The sequence below is a fragment of the Melanotaenia boesemani genome, chromosome 4 (genome assembly GCF_017639745.1).
Source record: "Melanotaenia boesemani isolate fMelBoe1 chromosome 4, fMelBoe1.pri, whole genome shotgun sequence".
NCBI lineage: Eukaryota > Metazoa > Chordata > Actinopteri > Atheriniformes > Melanotaeniidae > Melanotaenia > Melanotaenia boesemani.
The window spans coordinates 34,929,737-34,947,566 of NC_055685.1; the positions used below are offsets into that span (position 1 = coordinate 34,929,737).

General features: G+C 41.3%; 1 protein-coding gene across 2 annotated transcripts in view; it reads right to left on the reverse strand.

Annotated features, from left to right (window-relative positions):
• Positions 1 to 4,821, reverse strand: part of maml3 (mastermind-like transcriptional coactivator 3) — a 130,168-nt gene extending 125,347 nt beyond the window's left edge. The window contains exon 1 of one of the 2 annotated variants that reach the window (XM_041982376.1): positions 3,591 to 4,821. In XM_041982376.1, coding sequence (XP_041838310.1) covers positions 3,591 to 3,962 — 372 coding nt within the window. In that variant the 5' untranslated portion in view covers positions 3,963 to 4,821. The remainder of the gene's footprint in view (positions 1 to 3,590) is intronic. The other variant, XM_041982377.1, reaches the window with a different exon arrangement.
• Positions 4,822 to 17,830: the final 13,009 nt, after the last annotated feature.

Consider the following 17,830-nt stretch of genomic DNA (forward strand, 5'->3'; position numbering starts at 1 on the left):
TAAAAGGCCCATAGAAGACGTCAGTACCAGTGTACACAGTTTTGAAGTAGTTAACTGTAGTGTAGTCATCTCTGCATCTGAGGCTACTGGATCCACTAGCAGATGAAAAAATGTTTGTCTGGAAGGATTTTGGCCACTGACAGCCACCGTCCATTCACAACTGCGTTTGGGATTTGAGGTCATTGCTATGGCCATCTTTACCACTAGATGCCAGAAATTCTTACACACTGCACAAAACATGGGCACAGCTCAAATGAAGACTCTGAAAACAACAATAACTCAGACAAACGCATCTTTATGTCCTCTCTGCCCTCTGTGGGTGGAGCTGATGTCCATGGCAGATAATGTTAGTGACACTCCTGTCGGTTTAACCTGCTTCTGCTAGCAGGTTTACATACCTTGTTTGATGTAAAAGCCCCACAAAACAAAGCTAAACCAACAACCGGGAAGCAGGGAACACATCACGGACTCCAACTTCACGGTCCATTACCGGCTAGTTTGTAAAAATAGTTACTGGAAGTTAAAACATGACCCCATCATTTAGCTTCTTTCACAGAAGCATATTGTCCCCAATAATCACAAATAATCTGACAGCAATTCAGCATCAGTGCTCTGTTTGAATCGGCATCCTGATGCTTCTTCACTACAACAACCTCACCTTGTTAAATCAGCCTGTTTAAGCTGAACATGCAAAAACATGAACACTGTTGTACGATAGAGCCAAAGCTACCAGTTATCACCAATAACCAGTGAAACCTGCCAGTCATTTCCTGAATCATACTTTACTCTGCAAAAGGTCAAACACACAACATCATCATGTTGGTTGCAGCAAGAACGCTTAAAGCCAAAGATATTTCATTTAAACAAGAAGAAAGCTTCACATGTCAGAAGTTTGACCTGGAGACCTGCTTACAAAAAAAGGACTTAATCAGCTGGTATACTTCACAGTCTGAACAGTTCTGATGTCTGCACTGGTATAATTAAATTGTAAGAAGCTACAACTTCAATGATGCGAGGTATTTTGGATATAAAAGTACTGACTGAAAAAGAAAATATAAACCAATAAAGAGTTAATGAGCATTAACCCCTATCCCCTATGTCACCTTGTTTCCTATTACTCACCTAGTGTACTATATAAACAATAAAAACAGTGCCATGGTTTGAAATATGTAAAAAAGCTCCAAGAATATACGAGTGTTAACCATGCATCGTGTTTACGGTTTCCAGAAAGCCAACAAAGATCTGTGTTGGACCTGTGAGGTACTCGCAGGTAATATACTGGACCTAATAGGGCCCCTTTGTGGGGTCAGGGTCATTCCAGTATGGGGAAAGTGAACCTGCAGTATCACCTCCTCTGCCCTGTTTATATGTAACCTTATTGGCTGTTAAACTACCTAAAACTGTGGTGAGAAAGACAGAGAGGGTTCCCAGTGTCTTCTTCCCCAGTCTGACTAATACTTAGCCCATAAACACAAACACACACTTTCCATAATTACAGGCTTTGGCCCCTGCCCTGACGTGGGTGTGTCTGAGAACCATTAGACCAAAGCATATTGTACTGGGATGCAAACAGAAAAGCAAGACGCTAAAAAAAATTACATTTATTTCTATTTTAAGTTACCTCCTTGTTTAAATATCGTTTAAAAATACTGATTTTTACACCTTCATCCGTTTCTTTTTGGAGCTTTGGTTTATGAACATGATGCTGAAGATTATCATATTGACACAGAGAACCACCCATCTGTAAAGCAGCAACATTTCCCAGCCAAAGAGCTCAGTTGTGTCATTTTAGCTTCATGCTGTGAACTTTACATATCCAGCCATGACATAACCGTATCTCCCGCTGCATTTCTTTAAATGTAAGAGAAGGTGTATTCAAACATCATCTGCATGCCGCATACTTCAAAGGTCAGTCAGTAACACAGACCCTCCAGATTACAACCCACTGGGAATATTTGTATGCATGTCTATGTAGTCACATCAACAGCGTACTCAGCTTTCCTAGAATGCTTGCTTCTGAAGCGACTACATACAGCCATCTAGCTGCAGCTCTGTTCTTCTGAGGAAAAACCAGGAGCAGGTATTGCAGGCTTCTCCCTCCTTTCATCCCACTTACAACCCCTAGCTTACACATTGCCAAGAACTTTCAATGTAGCATAAAAAAAGGGCACCAACAGGCAGATCTGTGCGTTTCAGCTACTGAATGTGGTGTTTGTGTACAAGTTGTCGCCATCAGTGACAGGGAATGGAGCAGAGAGGGACAGAGCAAAGGGATGCCTGCGCCACTGTGTCTTTAAGCAGTAATCCCTCCATTCTCAGAGCATTTGTTGCAGGCCATCTAATGGGCGGTTCGGTTTAATGTCCACAAGGGCCGCTGGGAGATCCTGCACTATTAAAAATCACTCCCGCTCTCTCAGGCTGGAGCTGGTCTGGCTTGTGCATCTCTATAATAACCACCAAGGCAGCCTCAGAAAATTAAAAGACGCTCTGATTTTGCATTTCAAAAGGGGAGGAACTGCAGCAACAAAAGGGATAACAATGTTGACATTCCCGACATGTATCCTTTGGTGTTTTCTAAAGGAAACCAGAGTTTGCCCACAGGGAACACGGTGTGAACAGGGGGACACAACGCAGTTTGCCGCTGTCTGTCTCCGTGTCTTTCATGCAGCCAGCTGGAGCCGAACACTGGAAATGAAAATCCGATCTGCAGCAAAGTCAGATCCTCGTAGGACAGCCATAAGAGACTCGACAAACCTCCATATGTTACCACTGCCCCCTATCAACAGAAAATCACAGTAGCAATCTCACTGTAACAATAATGGATGTACAGTATTTAGGTTTTCTGTTTGATATTGCTTTTTATTTTTAAACAGTGGACCCACTTTATTTGTATTCACTGTTAATTTATTTAAAGAAAGAAATAACAGTAGTGGCATCTGAAGTCATTTCAATATCTAATGGCAGGTTACTTTCAGTGAAAAGGTCGCTGCAAAATAAGTGTTTGCAACTCTGTGGGCACTGCTTGTTGATTTTTAAGAGTAAGTTACAAAGGTTACAGGTCTGACTGGAGCATGAACTGCAGCAGCTCAGTGCAAGGAAGCAATGTTGCAATGCTACTGCTTGCCTATCTTGCAGAACATCCACCAAAAAAAAGAAAGAAAGAAAGAAAGAAAAAGAAAAAAAAAGAAAGTTTTTACTGCTTGAGACAAGTTTCTGGGAGAAAAAAAATGAAAAATTAGCCCTGCCTCCCAAACTTCTCCACTCCATTTGAGCATCTAAAACACTTATCTTGCAACAAATCAACATAGCAGCTGTCAAGGCTTGTCATTTCCAAACACAGCGGAATTCAAGCCTGTTGCCTCCAACAAGGGGCTGAGCTGCTTTGTAAACAAACGTGATAGTTGGCACTCTTGTTTAAAAAGTTAAGTGTGCGCTTCGTGAGTCTGTCAATAAGTTTAACGATGAACGTGTAGTTCTGCTACTATGTAGATATTAAGCCACAGATATAACCAAACTGTGTCTTGTGATTGTAAGAGAGTACTGGGGACTCTAATGGCACACCTGGCCCAATATTGAAAGCACGTCCTTACCGCTATGAGCGTGTTATTTCTCTGCTCCGTGGAAGACGCTGGGTCCGCATCCGGCTGCTTGCTTTGCGGCTGTTTGCTGCTGCCACCGGCGGACTTCTTGGCCCTTTGCTCCAGACTCCGCTGGTACAGGCTGACGGTCTCCCTCCGCTCTATCTCCAGAAGCTCGGCGTGGGCTTGCTGATACCTGTTCTCGCAGTTTACATGGTGTCTCCGGCAGCCCTCTATCCGCTGCCTCAGCCTCTCCACCACGGTGCTGTGCTTAGGTATCCCCACCGCTCCGGCGGGCACCACGCTCCCGCTGGCCGGGTTCATGTTGTTGTTGATGCAGATACTGCCGTTGGGTCCGGCAGCGGGGGAGGCGAAGTCCCCCATCACTGCACTGAGTGGCTGCTATTTTGGAAGAACTTTTCTCCCAGTCAAGCCAACCGCCACCGCCGCCACCTCGTCTTCTTCCTCCGGCCACCTCCACGTCCACCACCTAGTGTCCTCTCTCTGTGTGTGTCCTCCGCAGCGAAAGTTCCAAAAACAGCCGGGCGACTGGCGACAATAGCCGCTGAAGCGGGAGACAACTGGGGAGGTTTAAAGGGCTGCGAGACTAGTTGTTATACACCTACAAGGAATCGCGACCGACCTCTTCTCCTCCTTTCCCCGACATTAAACAAACCGCCTGAAAATACAAACAACACGCAGGCAGAACGAGAGCCAAACAAGCCCCAAACTGAATTCAACAATACGGCGGCTGCCACGCTGTTTAGAATAATAACTCTTCTGGAAAAAATAATAAAGGGAATGTATAAAGGTTAGCAGGCAGCCAGCCTTCATAGACAAACAAACCGTCCCGACAAGGAGCAGCAGCAGCAACAGTCCACTCGCACCTCTACAGTGTTGTCCTTTGAGAAAAAGTTTTTCTGCCTAAACCGAACAGGCTCCGAAGTGTCCCAGTGAACTTGCATCTCATATGGTTTGGGTTTGAAAGAAATCCCGGGGAAGATGTCGCAGACTTAGGGAAAGAGCACAGGCGCCCTCGGTAGTCCGGTTGTGAGGCAACTAGAGTGGCCCAGACGGCGTAAAACGCGGATATGAGAAGCAGTGGCGGAAGTCTGTAGTCACTGACTGCCGCCTGCCACCATCACAATAATCAGGTCCGCTTCTCCACCATGCCAGCGGAGTGATATCAGGACAGGAGTTGAGTAAAAACCAGCTAAAGGCTGTGCGGAGCCCGCCGATGGACACCCGGAAAACCCGGAGCAGAGTATGGGGTAAATCCCGGAGAGAACCGGGGACGCTTCTTAGAACGACCGGAAAACTGCCGTCGCCCGGAAAATTCCGCGCGCTGAGCACTGGCAAAGCGCGTGCAATAAAAGGATAATTGTGAAAACAGCGTTCAGTCCACTTTAATAAAAACAAGAAAATGCCAAAAAAGAAAGATAATACAAAAGAAAGAAAGAAAGAAAGAAAGAAAGAAAGAAAGAAAGAAAGAAAGAAAACTCACAACAAATGAAGTAAATTTAAATAAGAGAAAGGAAAAACTAAAATAAAGCACAACAAAACACTATGCAAATGGAGAAAATATATAAGTTGTTTATCATCATTTGCATGCACTTTTCCAAATAACAGAAAGCTCTTTTACACAACAAACAAAAACAACCCCTTTTCCATGGAGGGTATATGGAAGCCTAGAAAGGCCATGCATGCAATTATTTACTTACTTTAACTTAAAGTTGCTATATTATGCTAATTTAAGCCTAATTTATTATAATATGCGAGTCCACAAGGGCAGGAATCAATCCAGCATTTTTCACATACCCCTTTATTTATTTAATATGGATCCTCTGATCAGCTTCCTCTAGAAACAAGCACAAGGAGACTCTTCCGCCCTAAGCCCCGCCTCCCCATGATGCCGGCTGCCTCTGATTGGCCAACTGCCAGGAGTAGTTGCAGGGGAGCACACTGTTTTCATCATAAAAACAGTGGAGGAACTTGTAAACAAACCGAATTAATATACTTATCATCTGGGTGTTTTTAGCCTGGTTACTACGTTTGTAGCATTTGAATCTATGGTGTTGATCGCTAACTTTTTGGTCATCATGACATCTGATTTACCTGCTGGTAGCGATCAGGTAAAATAAGTGTAAGTTAATTCCTTTAGTTTGACAGTTGCTCACACACTATCGAAACAAAACAGACGACTGACGAAGCATTTCTTGTGTGAAATGTTGACAAAGCATTGCAGTGTCCCCCGCGGTGTCTGCCACCTTATACTGAGCAGTGAAAGTGGGTGTGCACAATCTAGAGAAGATGACCAATAACCGAGTCGTCCCCCTCCGGGATGTCACTAAAATATGGAAGTAGAAAGAATTCTCTAAAATGACTGTTTTCAGTGCCATGGAAATAATGTAGAGACACACAGGAAAACTCAAACATGCACTTATGTGATAAAAAAAAAAAACAGCGCCGCTCACCTGTCTGATGAGTATCCAACACTGTAACACTTTAGAAAAAAAGACAAAATAAATTGTAATAATAGGACTCCTTTATTACAATTATTTTAAGACCTCAGTTAATTATTTCATTATCACAAGATAGATAGATTATGGTAAGTTAATTTTTCTTAATATCTCAAGAAAAAAACATTTTGCTTTCTCAAGATAAGCCCTAAAGCTGGATTTATACTTGCATGGTGTCTGTGTAGGGCTGGCATAGCTGATGCTGGTGAAATGTGCTCTCCCACTCAAGAGTAGGGTTACAACATCATGTTGCAGTTTGTCTTGCACGTTTACCACACAAATTCAGCCAGAAGCTTCAGAAATCCAGAAAGCACGAAATCAAAAACCGGCCAATAAGAAGGAAGCATTTTTGCAAAACCGCACTGGAAGCAGGGATGCACGTCTGGTCTGGAAGAGGTGCGGCGTGTGTCAAGCCTCCACCAACCTACACAGAGCATACGGTGATGGTGCCATACGCCGTGTGAGTATAAATCCAGCTTTACTGATTGCTGATTTTTTTAAGTTTCATTATATCAAGATTAAGAAATAATTTAAGTGAGCTGATGAAAAAAACAAAAACAACAACAATGAAAAAAAACAAACAAAAAACTGAGTAGTTAGCATGCAATTTAATTTAGAATTGTTGCAACTGGTCAGAATCTATAACACCAAGTTAACCCTCTGGGGTACAATTGGCCATAACTGACTACTTTTCATTTTAACTTTACATTTCGCCTTTAAAACTGTCTACCTTGTTTTGTTTAGTATCTTTCTTTTTGACACAACAGTTTCTTTTTTTCATTTTCTCATAGTGTATTACTACACTAGACCTAAAATCACACAAAAACATCGGTTCTTAGTGGGAAAAGTGAGATTTTATTTAGTGTGAAAACCACAAAAATGTTTAACAAACTATTTTCATAACTTGGAATGCCAATATAAACGGTTATTCTTCAAAACTAATGTGCAAATTTAGCAAACAAGAAAGATACTGTTTGTACAACTTTTTACATCAATATGTTGAAAATGGCTAAGGCATTTTTTGTACAGGTTTTTAGAAAATAATCAGGTATCACCATAAATTACTTGTTCCACTCCAACAAACAGTTTCTGTCCACCACAAGACAGAGAGGACGTCACAGGTCTGACATTTACAGGATGTGTTAGTCCTCCTGTCCACCAGGAGGCAGCACCTCATTTTGGTCGTTGTCAGTCCAACAGCTTCTCCTCTTCCTCAGTAACCAGACATGTCACACTGTAAAATAATGTTTTGATTGATTGATTTGATGCATTTTTCCACCAAGTTTTTGTTTTATGCCTTTTTTTTTGTGAGCATTTTCCCTAGCATCACCAATTTTTACCATTTATTTCTGCACCGAACAGTAATATACTAAATAAAGTAAATTAGTATATTATATGTAAAGTATCATAACTCTGGTTTTACTTAGCCCATCAACACAATTTAAAAACTGGTATGTTGTTTGAAACCCACATTTTAAATTTTGTAATCTTAACTCGGTCATGTGATTTGGGTGTACCTGCCTTGAACCCAGAGGGATGAGGAATGCCTGTGTTACAGTTCCCTTCCTGGCAATGGTTTTCCTGAACTAACAAAGAGACCTCTTTGATTAATCATAGTTAAAAAAAATATCCTTTTATCTGGAGAAAATAGCCCTTGATATATTTAGATAATAAGGTAGTTAATCAATTATCTTGAGATAATGATGTAAATAAAAAGGTTTTAATCATGGTGGCATGCACACGATATTAAAATACTTTTACTTAGGAAACTTTCTCAGAATTCATAACTGTGAAAATAACTTACAAAAAAGTACAAGGATTTCTAATGTATAACAAAATAAGGATGAATTACAGCTAAAATATGGTGAAATAGTAATTTACTCAGTGCTGATAGTATTTATGTGCGAGGTGTTCTGTCTCCCAGCTTTTGTGATTGTTTTAATTGTTAAAATGTATTACTGTATGACATAATGCAATATATGAGAAAACCCACATTTAGGTCTTGTTTCTCACTGAGCATAACAAAAGAAGTGTGCTGCAATAAGGCTTGGCTTCATTCAAAGAGCCCACCAAGGAGGAGATATAAGTAAACTAAAATATTTTGCACTTTTTCAATGTAACATTGTTGATTGGAGGAAATTTAAAAACAAACTGTAATAAAAAACAGAAGTTAAGAACTCTCTCTAAAATTATTCATATATTACCTGATAATAGTGAAAAGATAATACATTAAATACAAAAAGCTGAGAAATTTTGGTTTTTGAAATTGATCTTGGTGCCAGCAACAGTTTAAAAAATTGTTAGAGGTATATTTACCACCATGTTGTATCAGCTCTTTTTATTTTTTAACCACACTCTGTAAACATTTAGATGAACTACTGTAATGCAGAAAGTAAAAATGTTCCCATTCTTGCTGGATGGAGCATATGAGCTGCTCAACCAGTGGTGCCACACTTTGTTAAAAGTTTAAAAGTCATGTTGAAATAAACTACCATTGTTCAGCTTTCATTTTGCTTGTACCTGTTTAAATTAGGCACAGACATAAATCTATATTTTACACAGTGTTTGTGGTTGTAATGATGATCTATACACACATCAAATGCTTTTCAGAGGTGTTCCTTAACCCATACAATGATTTTCACTACATGATCTGGTCTAATGCCTAGATGCCTCCGGGTCCCGTCAATATTGGTTTTCAGCAGCGTTCCCCAACATCCAGAGATTTCTCCAGATTGTTAGAATATCTTAAGGATAAAGTCCTGGAATTATGTGCATTTATATTATGTAATCTCTGGTCTTGGGGCATCAAGTGAAGGCTGGTTGTTTCCAAAATAATCTCTAAATCTACTGATGATGCCTCCGGTTCCAAGGCAAGGTAAGGTAATTTGGGTAGCACATTTCATGGACAAGACAATTCAAAGTGCTTTACATAAAACATTTGAAGCATTACAGATGGTGCAAAGAAAGTATTAACAAATAGTAAAATGCACCAACAAATAGCAGAAAATCACAATAAAATCACAATAAAATGATAAATTACATTAAAATGATTAAAAGTAAGATAAGTTCAAAGTTACAGAATTCATGCATAGGTGCACGGGAAAAGAAATGTTTTTAACCTGGATTTAAAAATGTCTACATTTGGGGAAAGTTTCATCTCTACTGGAAGTTTGATCCACTTGTTTGCAGCATAACAGCTAAATGCTGCTTCTCCATGTTTAGTCTGGACTCTGGTCTGGACTAGTTGACCAGAGTCTTTGGATCTAAGAGCTCTGCTAGGTTTATATTCTCTGAACATATCACAGATGTATTCTGGGCTTAAACCATTCTGTGATTTCTGTGGTCAGCTTCTTGTTACAGCTGTGTTCATATTCTAAGTAGTAGTGAAACTGATTTAAGGTCCACATCTGTCCGTCCGTCTATCTGTTAAGACTGTTAAAATTATCGTGTAAATGCAAACAGATACATTTGTGAAATTCGTGCAATCGTTATTTTAACACATATGCAGGATGATCCATTTGATTTATCACACAATTAGCCACTCAGTCGTTAATTCTGACATTCTGGTCCTTGCTCCTAAATGGTTGGTGGCAGTAATGCACCAAATCAGTGTGAACCAACCGCCATGAAAACAATAAATTCTATTCTATCAGCGGTACAGAATAAAATCAAGGAAATGATGAGGTGGAGAGTCTGCTCCCAACATTTACCAGTCAGTAAAATAAAGTCAGTCTCTTGCCTCACCCTCTTCAATCTCTGCTGCAGCACCGCCGATCCACCTGGAGCACCCAGGAATTATAAAGAAAAAATTTTAACACTAAATAAACTGCTACCAATCTCAGACGCCCTAACTGGAAGGTGTTCCTGTTCACCCCTGTGGGATTCGAACTTCAATCTCCCGCATGACAGCTCTACCAGCTGAGATATCCAGCCGCATATTCCGATGCCTCTGGTGTGTCTTGCCTTCTGCCACTGCGATAACAGCATCTGTCACCTGCTACCACTATTCTGCCTTTCTGACACCAGTAATGCCCACGCCGTGCCCACCAATCAAACATTCTTACATTTTTCAACATGGTCCATCAGGATCTGAGTCTTACATCCCCAAAAATTCTGCTTCTTTTTCCCTTCCGAGCCATCATGCAAATGATGTGACGAATATGTATCAAAAGCGTCCACCTGACCGTTTATAGCCACCATGTGGGCGTGGGAAGGCGTTCCCTCAGATGCGCCTGCTTTAGGGTCGATTCTGATATATAAACGGAAACAGGCGTGGGACGTGCATGCGCATGCTTTTATAAATCTGAAAGTTTTTGTGCGTCGCATTTCCTTTTCCTTTTCGCACCACAGACGCCACCTGTAGTTTGCTGTGCTATCACAGTTTTATAAATGAGGCCCCAGGTTTTTGGGATGTGGTGGAACGGGAGATTCTCATCATGGATGTGCAACCAACAAATCTGCAGCAACTGTAGGATGTTGTCATGTCAATATCTCCATATTGTTGTTCCTCTCCATACCCTCAGATTCTCTTCATCTATTTATCTCACTGTCCCTCCTGTTCACCTCAGCACAGTGGGGAGAGAGCCGCTCTGCCCCCACTGCTGTGGAATTCACTACCCCCCAGTCTTTGCTATGTAAATTCACGTTCACACTTTAAGTCACAGCTAAAAACCCACCTGTTCAGGCTTGCCTTCTCTCTATGAGTGGGCAAGCCTGGACAGAGTCTCAGTCAGTTGATGTTTGATATTTATTCTATTTTTAATTGCTTTGTCGTTATTTTTTTTTTTTTTTTACTTTTTTGTAAACTTTTTTTTTTACCTGTATGATGACCTTGAGTGTCAAGAAAGGTGCCTATAAATAAAATGTATTATTATTATTATTATTACACCAAACATTAAGGTAGTTCAGAAGGTAAAAAGTGGGACCAACGTGGTACTAGCGAGGTGGTCTTAATAATGTGGCCAGTGAGTATATTTATATAAATTAAATAGAAATATTGCAGCGTGACTTTGTTCATGTTTCATATAGTCATTAAACACATCTCTGGTGTGCACACCCTGAATGTGATCCTCAGTGTTATGTCACGTAAGAGACCAACTCTCTCTCTCGCTCTCTCTCTCGCCCTGCCATTCTCTGTCTGCCTCTCTTGCCCATTTTTATTTTTATCTGTGTCATGTGGGAGTCCTGAGCTCCATCCCCGACTGTTTGGGCCATATGTGCTCCCATGTCTCTTTCTAACATCCCACCGACACACACACTCACACACACAGTCAGTCACCCCCCCTCACATACTGTACACTGACACAGACATAAGCACACACGCTATCACGCTGTCTGCATGGCAATAAACAGCATGTGTCAGTGCTTACACCACATTGGCTGTTCTGTATTTCTGCCTCTTCTTTCTTTTTTTGGGTCTCTTTCTGATAAGATATCAGTTCATTGCATATTTTTAGTATTTGCTCTTTGCAAAGAGTTACTGAACACCTCCAGCACTTTATCATGTTTGATGGTTTAGATGATGTGTCAGCATTCAGACATATTTTATTCCTCCAAGAGTGTTTTGATGCCAGGAATTATTTGTGTCAAGACAGTGCTGAGAGGGATCTCCAACAGTGATAACATACCAACACTGTCTGATAGCAGTCTGAGAAGCTGTCACAAAATGTAATCCAAATTCTAATGTAGATGAAAACAATTCTAATTGTTTGGCATAAATAGACAAATTATCTTGGAGTCCTTTGAACAGGTCACAGATCTCACTCTCGTGCTTAAAATCCAGGTTTACTGTGGTATTATTCCTCTCAGAGGCTTAAGCCAGAACATAGTTTATATGATGGAAGTAGAGATAGAAGTCTTTTTCTCTCATGGTCATAGCTATAATACCACAGAACACAGCAGCTTGGATTAAAACACAACTGGAGAGTGACTGTGTGTAGTGATTTCCGGGGGAAGGATGAGTGTGGACCCACTCACAGGCAGTTGAGGAAAGGAGGCAGAATTGTGCAGATGATGAGTGATTTTATTCCAGCCCAAAACAACAAGACTTGACTTAACAAAAGTTCAAACTAAGACTAAAAAGAAACATGAAAAACTCAGACAAACCATAACAGGTAAACCCAGTGAAACCATGTAGAAACCACAAGGACCTGACAAGGAATAACACAAACCCAGGAGTATAAATACAAACACAAACAGGTGAAAGGAATCTGTAATCAGCCCAGGTGTCCTAATGAACCTGGATCCTGAATAGAAACCCATGACCTACCTACATACTAATTGAAAACATAGTAACCTGAGTAACACAAATTCTTAACTTTACTTCAACCTAGAACCAGAACCTAAAACATGATCCTAACAATAACATAACAAAACCTGACTATAACACAAAAACCCCAACATGACATTATAAACCAAGAACCCTGAAGCCATAATATAAACAAAAACCCAATACACCCCACGATCCCAAAACAAGGTCTTAACTAATTTAAACATAAGACCCAAACATATTTCATAATCATGACACTGTGCTGACTATAATGTCACCATATTCTCACACATACATTCTCATACATCACTTCTGTGATTTTTTTCTGATATTCTGTTGTTTTTAGTCTATTAGGATTGACAGGGCTTGACTTTATAGGTTGTTTGCTTGCCCTGTGGCAACAAATTATGTGGGCAAGTGGAAAGTCTCATGCATTTGTCCAGTCAGTCAAGCGACAGCAAATATGAGGCAATAATTTATTATTTATCTTATTGGTGCTGATTATGAGTCATCCAAAGTTTGCCAATTGCAGACTGTTTTCACAACATGTGAGCCAATCAGACTCTTACTCTTGTGCTGTGGGATTAAAACTCTCGAACACATGGGTGCAGAATTGGGTAGGGATGGTAGACATGTCACTAACAATATACAGCTGCTCCTGAGTAGTCTCAAACATTTTTAGTAGTACAAACAGCTGAGAGATCCATAGCTCTACTGGAAATTTCGCTGCTATAAGTCCCGCCTTTATAACCCATCTCAACTTTTATGATTGTTTCTGCTCTTTTGTTTCTTTTGTAGCGTGATTGGCTGTTCCTGCTGCCACTCACTCTGTTGAAAGAGCATCTGCTTCTGGTTAGCAAGTGGCAGAGAGCAACACAGATATCTACAATATCTAACAAGTTATGGTTATTTATAAATTTCATGCACTATTAAAACAATGTTATGAGTGACTGAGCTGATTGTGGCAAGATGGCCGTCAGTGCGGACATTTGACTCCATTGGCTAGCAGCGCAGTTGAGACATCTAGTCTTTATTGTAGATCTATGGAGAGCACTGCTAACAGTGGCTATACCTTCAACCAGAACTTCTGTAGTAAAGAAAAAAAGGTTTGACCTCAAGAATTATTTGAGAGTGAGGTAACATAAAGGTTTAAGGCACGAAAAAATTATTTTTCAACTGCTATTTAGTCTTTAATGAGGATAATCACTTAGTCACTAAGTAAAAGAACTTTGATCCTTAGCATTAATCGAGGAGCCTGTTTACGTGCACACCAAATATCTGATCATTATCTGATTTCTGGAGTTATCAGATAATTCAAGTGGTCATGTAAACAGCTAAATCACATATCCTTTATCAAATAACTTCCATTAGAAATCAGATTTACACACGTGGATTTCTCCCCAATAGAGAATTTGAACCAATGTCACCACACAGAACTGTGGGAATGATTTGCCATTTTAGAGAAACCTACGTCTTGTTCACGTCATCAGTTCAGTAATGACTCTCGTCTTATTGATCTCTGTCTTATTAATAATCTCTGATAAGTATTCTAAAAGCTGAATATCGTCTTTTTTTAACAGTTTGACAAATGTTTGAGGGGGTCAAAAAGGTTTTTATTGCTCAGACAAAATGAGCAGAATGATGAAGGTCCTCAGGGGAATCCACAAGAAAATCTAAAGCAAGGCAGCAGTCAGATATCCAAATCAACATGAAAGGTCAGCACCCATCTGGCCCTGAATGAGTGTGACACCAGTGCTTAAATACAGAAGGGGATGTGTTGACATGCCCTAGGGCCGCTGCTCTGCCTCTGCCTGCAGGAACGGAGGAAGAGGAAAAAAAATAACATTACAGCAGCAACCAATACATGAACTAAACTGAAAAAAACCCCAACAAATATCTTAGCAGCGGGAAACATCTGTGATCTGTACAACATGACAAAACAGAGACCACCCCTGTCAAAACAACAACAAAACAGGGATCTTCAAACCTTGTTTGTCTTTGCACAACAATCCCATAAATCATAAAAGTGCCAGTTCATATGTTTCTGACTATTTCATCATTCCCCTGCAGCTAGAACTGAATTACGAGGATTTTCTTGGAACATACTGGCTTTTACTTTGCTTTGTAGACAGAGGAGAGGCTTTGGTTTTCGACAATGCAAGTGAAACTTTTTTTTACTGTGGAAGTAACGTTTGTTGATGTTTAGTTTATAGCAAACACATTGTGGTTGGTGACAATAACTGCACAGGCCAATGAAATATCAAATAAATTACAAAAAAACAAAACAATGTTTAGATCTGCCTCTAAACTGAGGTGAACTATGGTTTTAAAAGCCTAAAAGATGATTTTCCTTATCGTAAACATTTGGTTTTGTCTAACGGTATCTGACATTCTTCTTCAAAATGCTGCAGGGATGCAGATTTCTATTGTGTTGTGGAGTGGTGGCATGTAAGAAAGCAAGCATCCCATCTCTTGACTTCTTTGAGAGATTTTTCTATTCAGCACCCTAAGCTAATGTCAGATTAGCCAGTGAGACAGTGTGTGAATGCAGCAGTGCATCTTCTGCAGAAATTACTGCTTCTATGTGCAGCTGGTGAGAGATACCATTACTCATTTTTCTTTGTTAGTTATCCCAATCAAACAAATCCAATACTGCACTTCTAAAACCTAGAGGGTTTTTATTTCACACATCTTTCAGAGACACTGCAGTAAAACTGGTGGCACAAAAATGACAGCTGCCATGTATGCAGAACCACTGCAAGTGGCTCATTCTAAGAGAATGAAAACATAACAGTTACTTAAGTGTAGTGATTAGATATCAACAGATACACAGTTTTTAATAATATATGATTTGTTTTTAATCATTAATCTTTTAATTTTTTGCCTTTAAGTAAAAATATGTGAAAATAATAATGTTATTGAAGCAGCATTATGGTATCTTTCCATTCTACGTCCCTAGAGCTAGCTTCTGCAGCCGAGGATCAGACCGCCAGGGTCCCCGCCTCTGGCAGCCGCCCAGCTCACACTGCACCCGACCCCTATGGCCTCTTCTGCAGGTGGTGAGCCCACGGGAGCGGGGGCCCATGTCACCCTTTCGGGCTGAGCCGGACCGAGCCCCATGGGCAAAGGCTCAGCTACCAAGCGCTTGCCTCTGTGCCCCACCTCCAGGCATAGCTCCAGAGGGGGTCCCGGTGACCCACGTCCAGGCAAGGGAAACCTGGATCCATGATTTGTCGTCATCATAGTGTTTTGAGCCGCGCTTCGTCTGGTCTCTCCCCTAGACACCTGTTTGCCATGGGTGACCCTACCAGGGGCATAAAGCCCCCGACAACATAGCCATAGGATCAGGACACGCAAACTCCTCCACCACTGTAAGGTGGCGGCTCAGGGAGGAGTCTGCAGTGATGCGGACTCTGCATCGGTCTGTCGTGGTGAAGAGGGAGCTGAGCCAAACGGCAAGGCTCTCGATTTACCAGTCGATCTACGTTCCTACCCTCACCTGTGGTCACTAGCTGTGGGTAGTGACCGAAAGAACAAGATCGCAAATACAAGCGGCTAAAATGAGCTTTCTCTGCAGGGTGGCCGGGCTCTTCCTTAGAGATAGGGTGAGAAGCTTGGTGATCCAGGAGGGGCTCAGAGTAGAGCCGCTGCTCCTCCACATCGAGAGGAGCCAGATGAGGTGGCTCGGGCATCTGGTCAGGATGACTCCTGGACGCCTCCCTGGTGAGGTGCAAGACCCACCGGAAAGAGGCCCCGGGGAAGACCCAGGACACGCTGGACAGACTACATCTCGCGGCTGGCCTGGGAACGCCTCGGGATCCCCCCGGATGAGTTGGTGAATGTGGCCCGGGAGAGGGTAATCTGGGTTTCCCTACTTAGGCACGGGCCCCTGCGACCCGACTCTGGATAAGCGGCAGAGGATGGATGGATGGATGGATGGATGGATGGATGGATGCCATTATGGTATCTTATATTGAGCTTTAAACATTGCGAGTGATTGAAAGTTTACCTGGAACAATTTGACAACTGTCCACAATCCACAGCAATTCAGATACGAACAAGCTGCCAACTAGCATCATCCATCAAAAATGATGAGATGATAATTCACATTGTCTAATTACAAAATACTGCACATAATCTAAAAATGATTGATCACCTTACAAAAAAAAATCACTTTTCCTCATTTACTTCTGCTCTAAACTTCAGTCACAGCTTCCACATCAGCTTCTATTTAGTATCTAGTTAGATATTAATTAGCACGGGTATCGTTACTTAAAGGCCATTTTGGCATCTGCTGGATCAACGAAAGGACCAGCCACCTCACCCATTTTAAAAAGGCTATGCAGCGGGCAGCCAATCAATCAATTAATCAATCACACTTTATTTATTAAGCACTCTTCATACAATAAAATGTGGCACAAAGTGCTTTACAGATTTTAAGAGCATTAAAAAGAAAGGCCATCAACCCCCACCCTCCCACCATACACCCACCACCACATCTCCAACACCACTTCTTCATCACCACACACACCTATATTCACACATACACTCAGATTAATATGTGGCTGAGAACAGAAGGGCCAGGTACGGAAACACTATCGAAGGAACATCTGCACAAGGAGTTGACCGGACCACAGCCACCACGTAACCGACACGGGCGCCAGACAAAAGACCAATACCATGGAAGGCACCCCGGCAGGCATGGCCGACATGACCCCTGGTGCAGAGGGCTCCCTCTGAGGAACACCTGAAAATACACAAAAAATAATAAATACATAAAAATAGAAAAAACTGTAAAGACTAAAAATAATTTAAAAAAAGAGGTATGATGAAAAGTATTATTAGTAAAATATAAAATGCATTAAAATAACATTAAATGTCCCTTCTTTTAATAAAATACTTCCTAACTCCTTTTTTGACTGCTTTCATATTTTTACTGCTACTTTTGCTTAAACAAGATGTATTAAATGAATTGATCCTGCATATTTAGACATAGACTTTCTGTGTGGAGTTGGCGTGTTCTCCCCGTGTATGTCTGGGTTCTCTCCAGGTTCTCTGGCCTCCGCCCACCATTCAAAGACATGCATGTGTTTCTGTGTCAGCCCTGTGATGGATTGGTGACCTGTCCAGGGTGTATCCTGCCTCTCACCTATTAAAATGCTGGGATAGGCTCCAGTTTACCTGCAACCTATAATAGATTAAGCAGTATAGCTAATGAATGAATGCTTTTGGATTTGTGGATTTGGGCTGCTAACCTGGCTCTGACCCTGCTCATTCTCTGAGTATACTATTTGGAACTGGGTAATCTGTTTGTCTGCTTTGGCTTCTGGACCTGACTAACTTTCTGGATTAAGGATCTGGATCTTGTCTAAGATATTTACCTCTGTTCTCACTACTTGGATCCTGTTCGACTCCCAATACAGCAGCCTTGTTTTATCTCCATTAGCCTATTTCCTTCAGTTCTC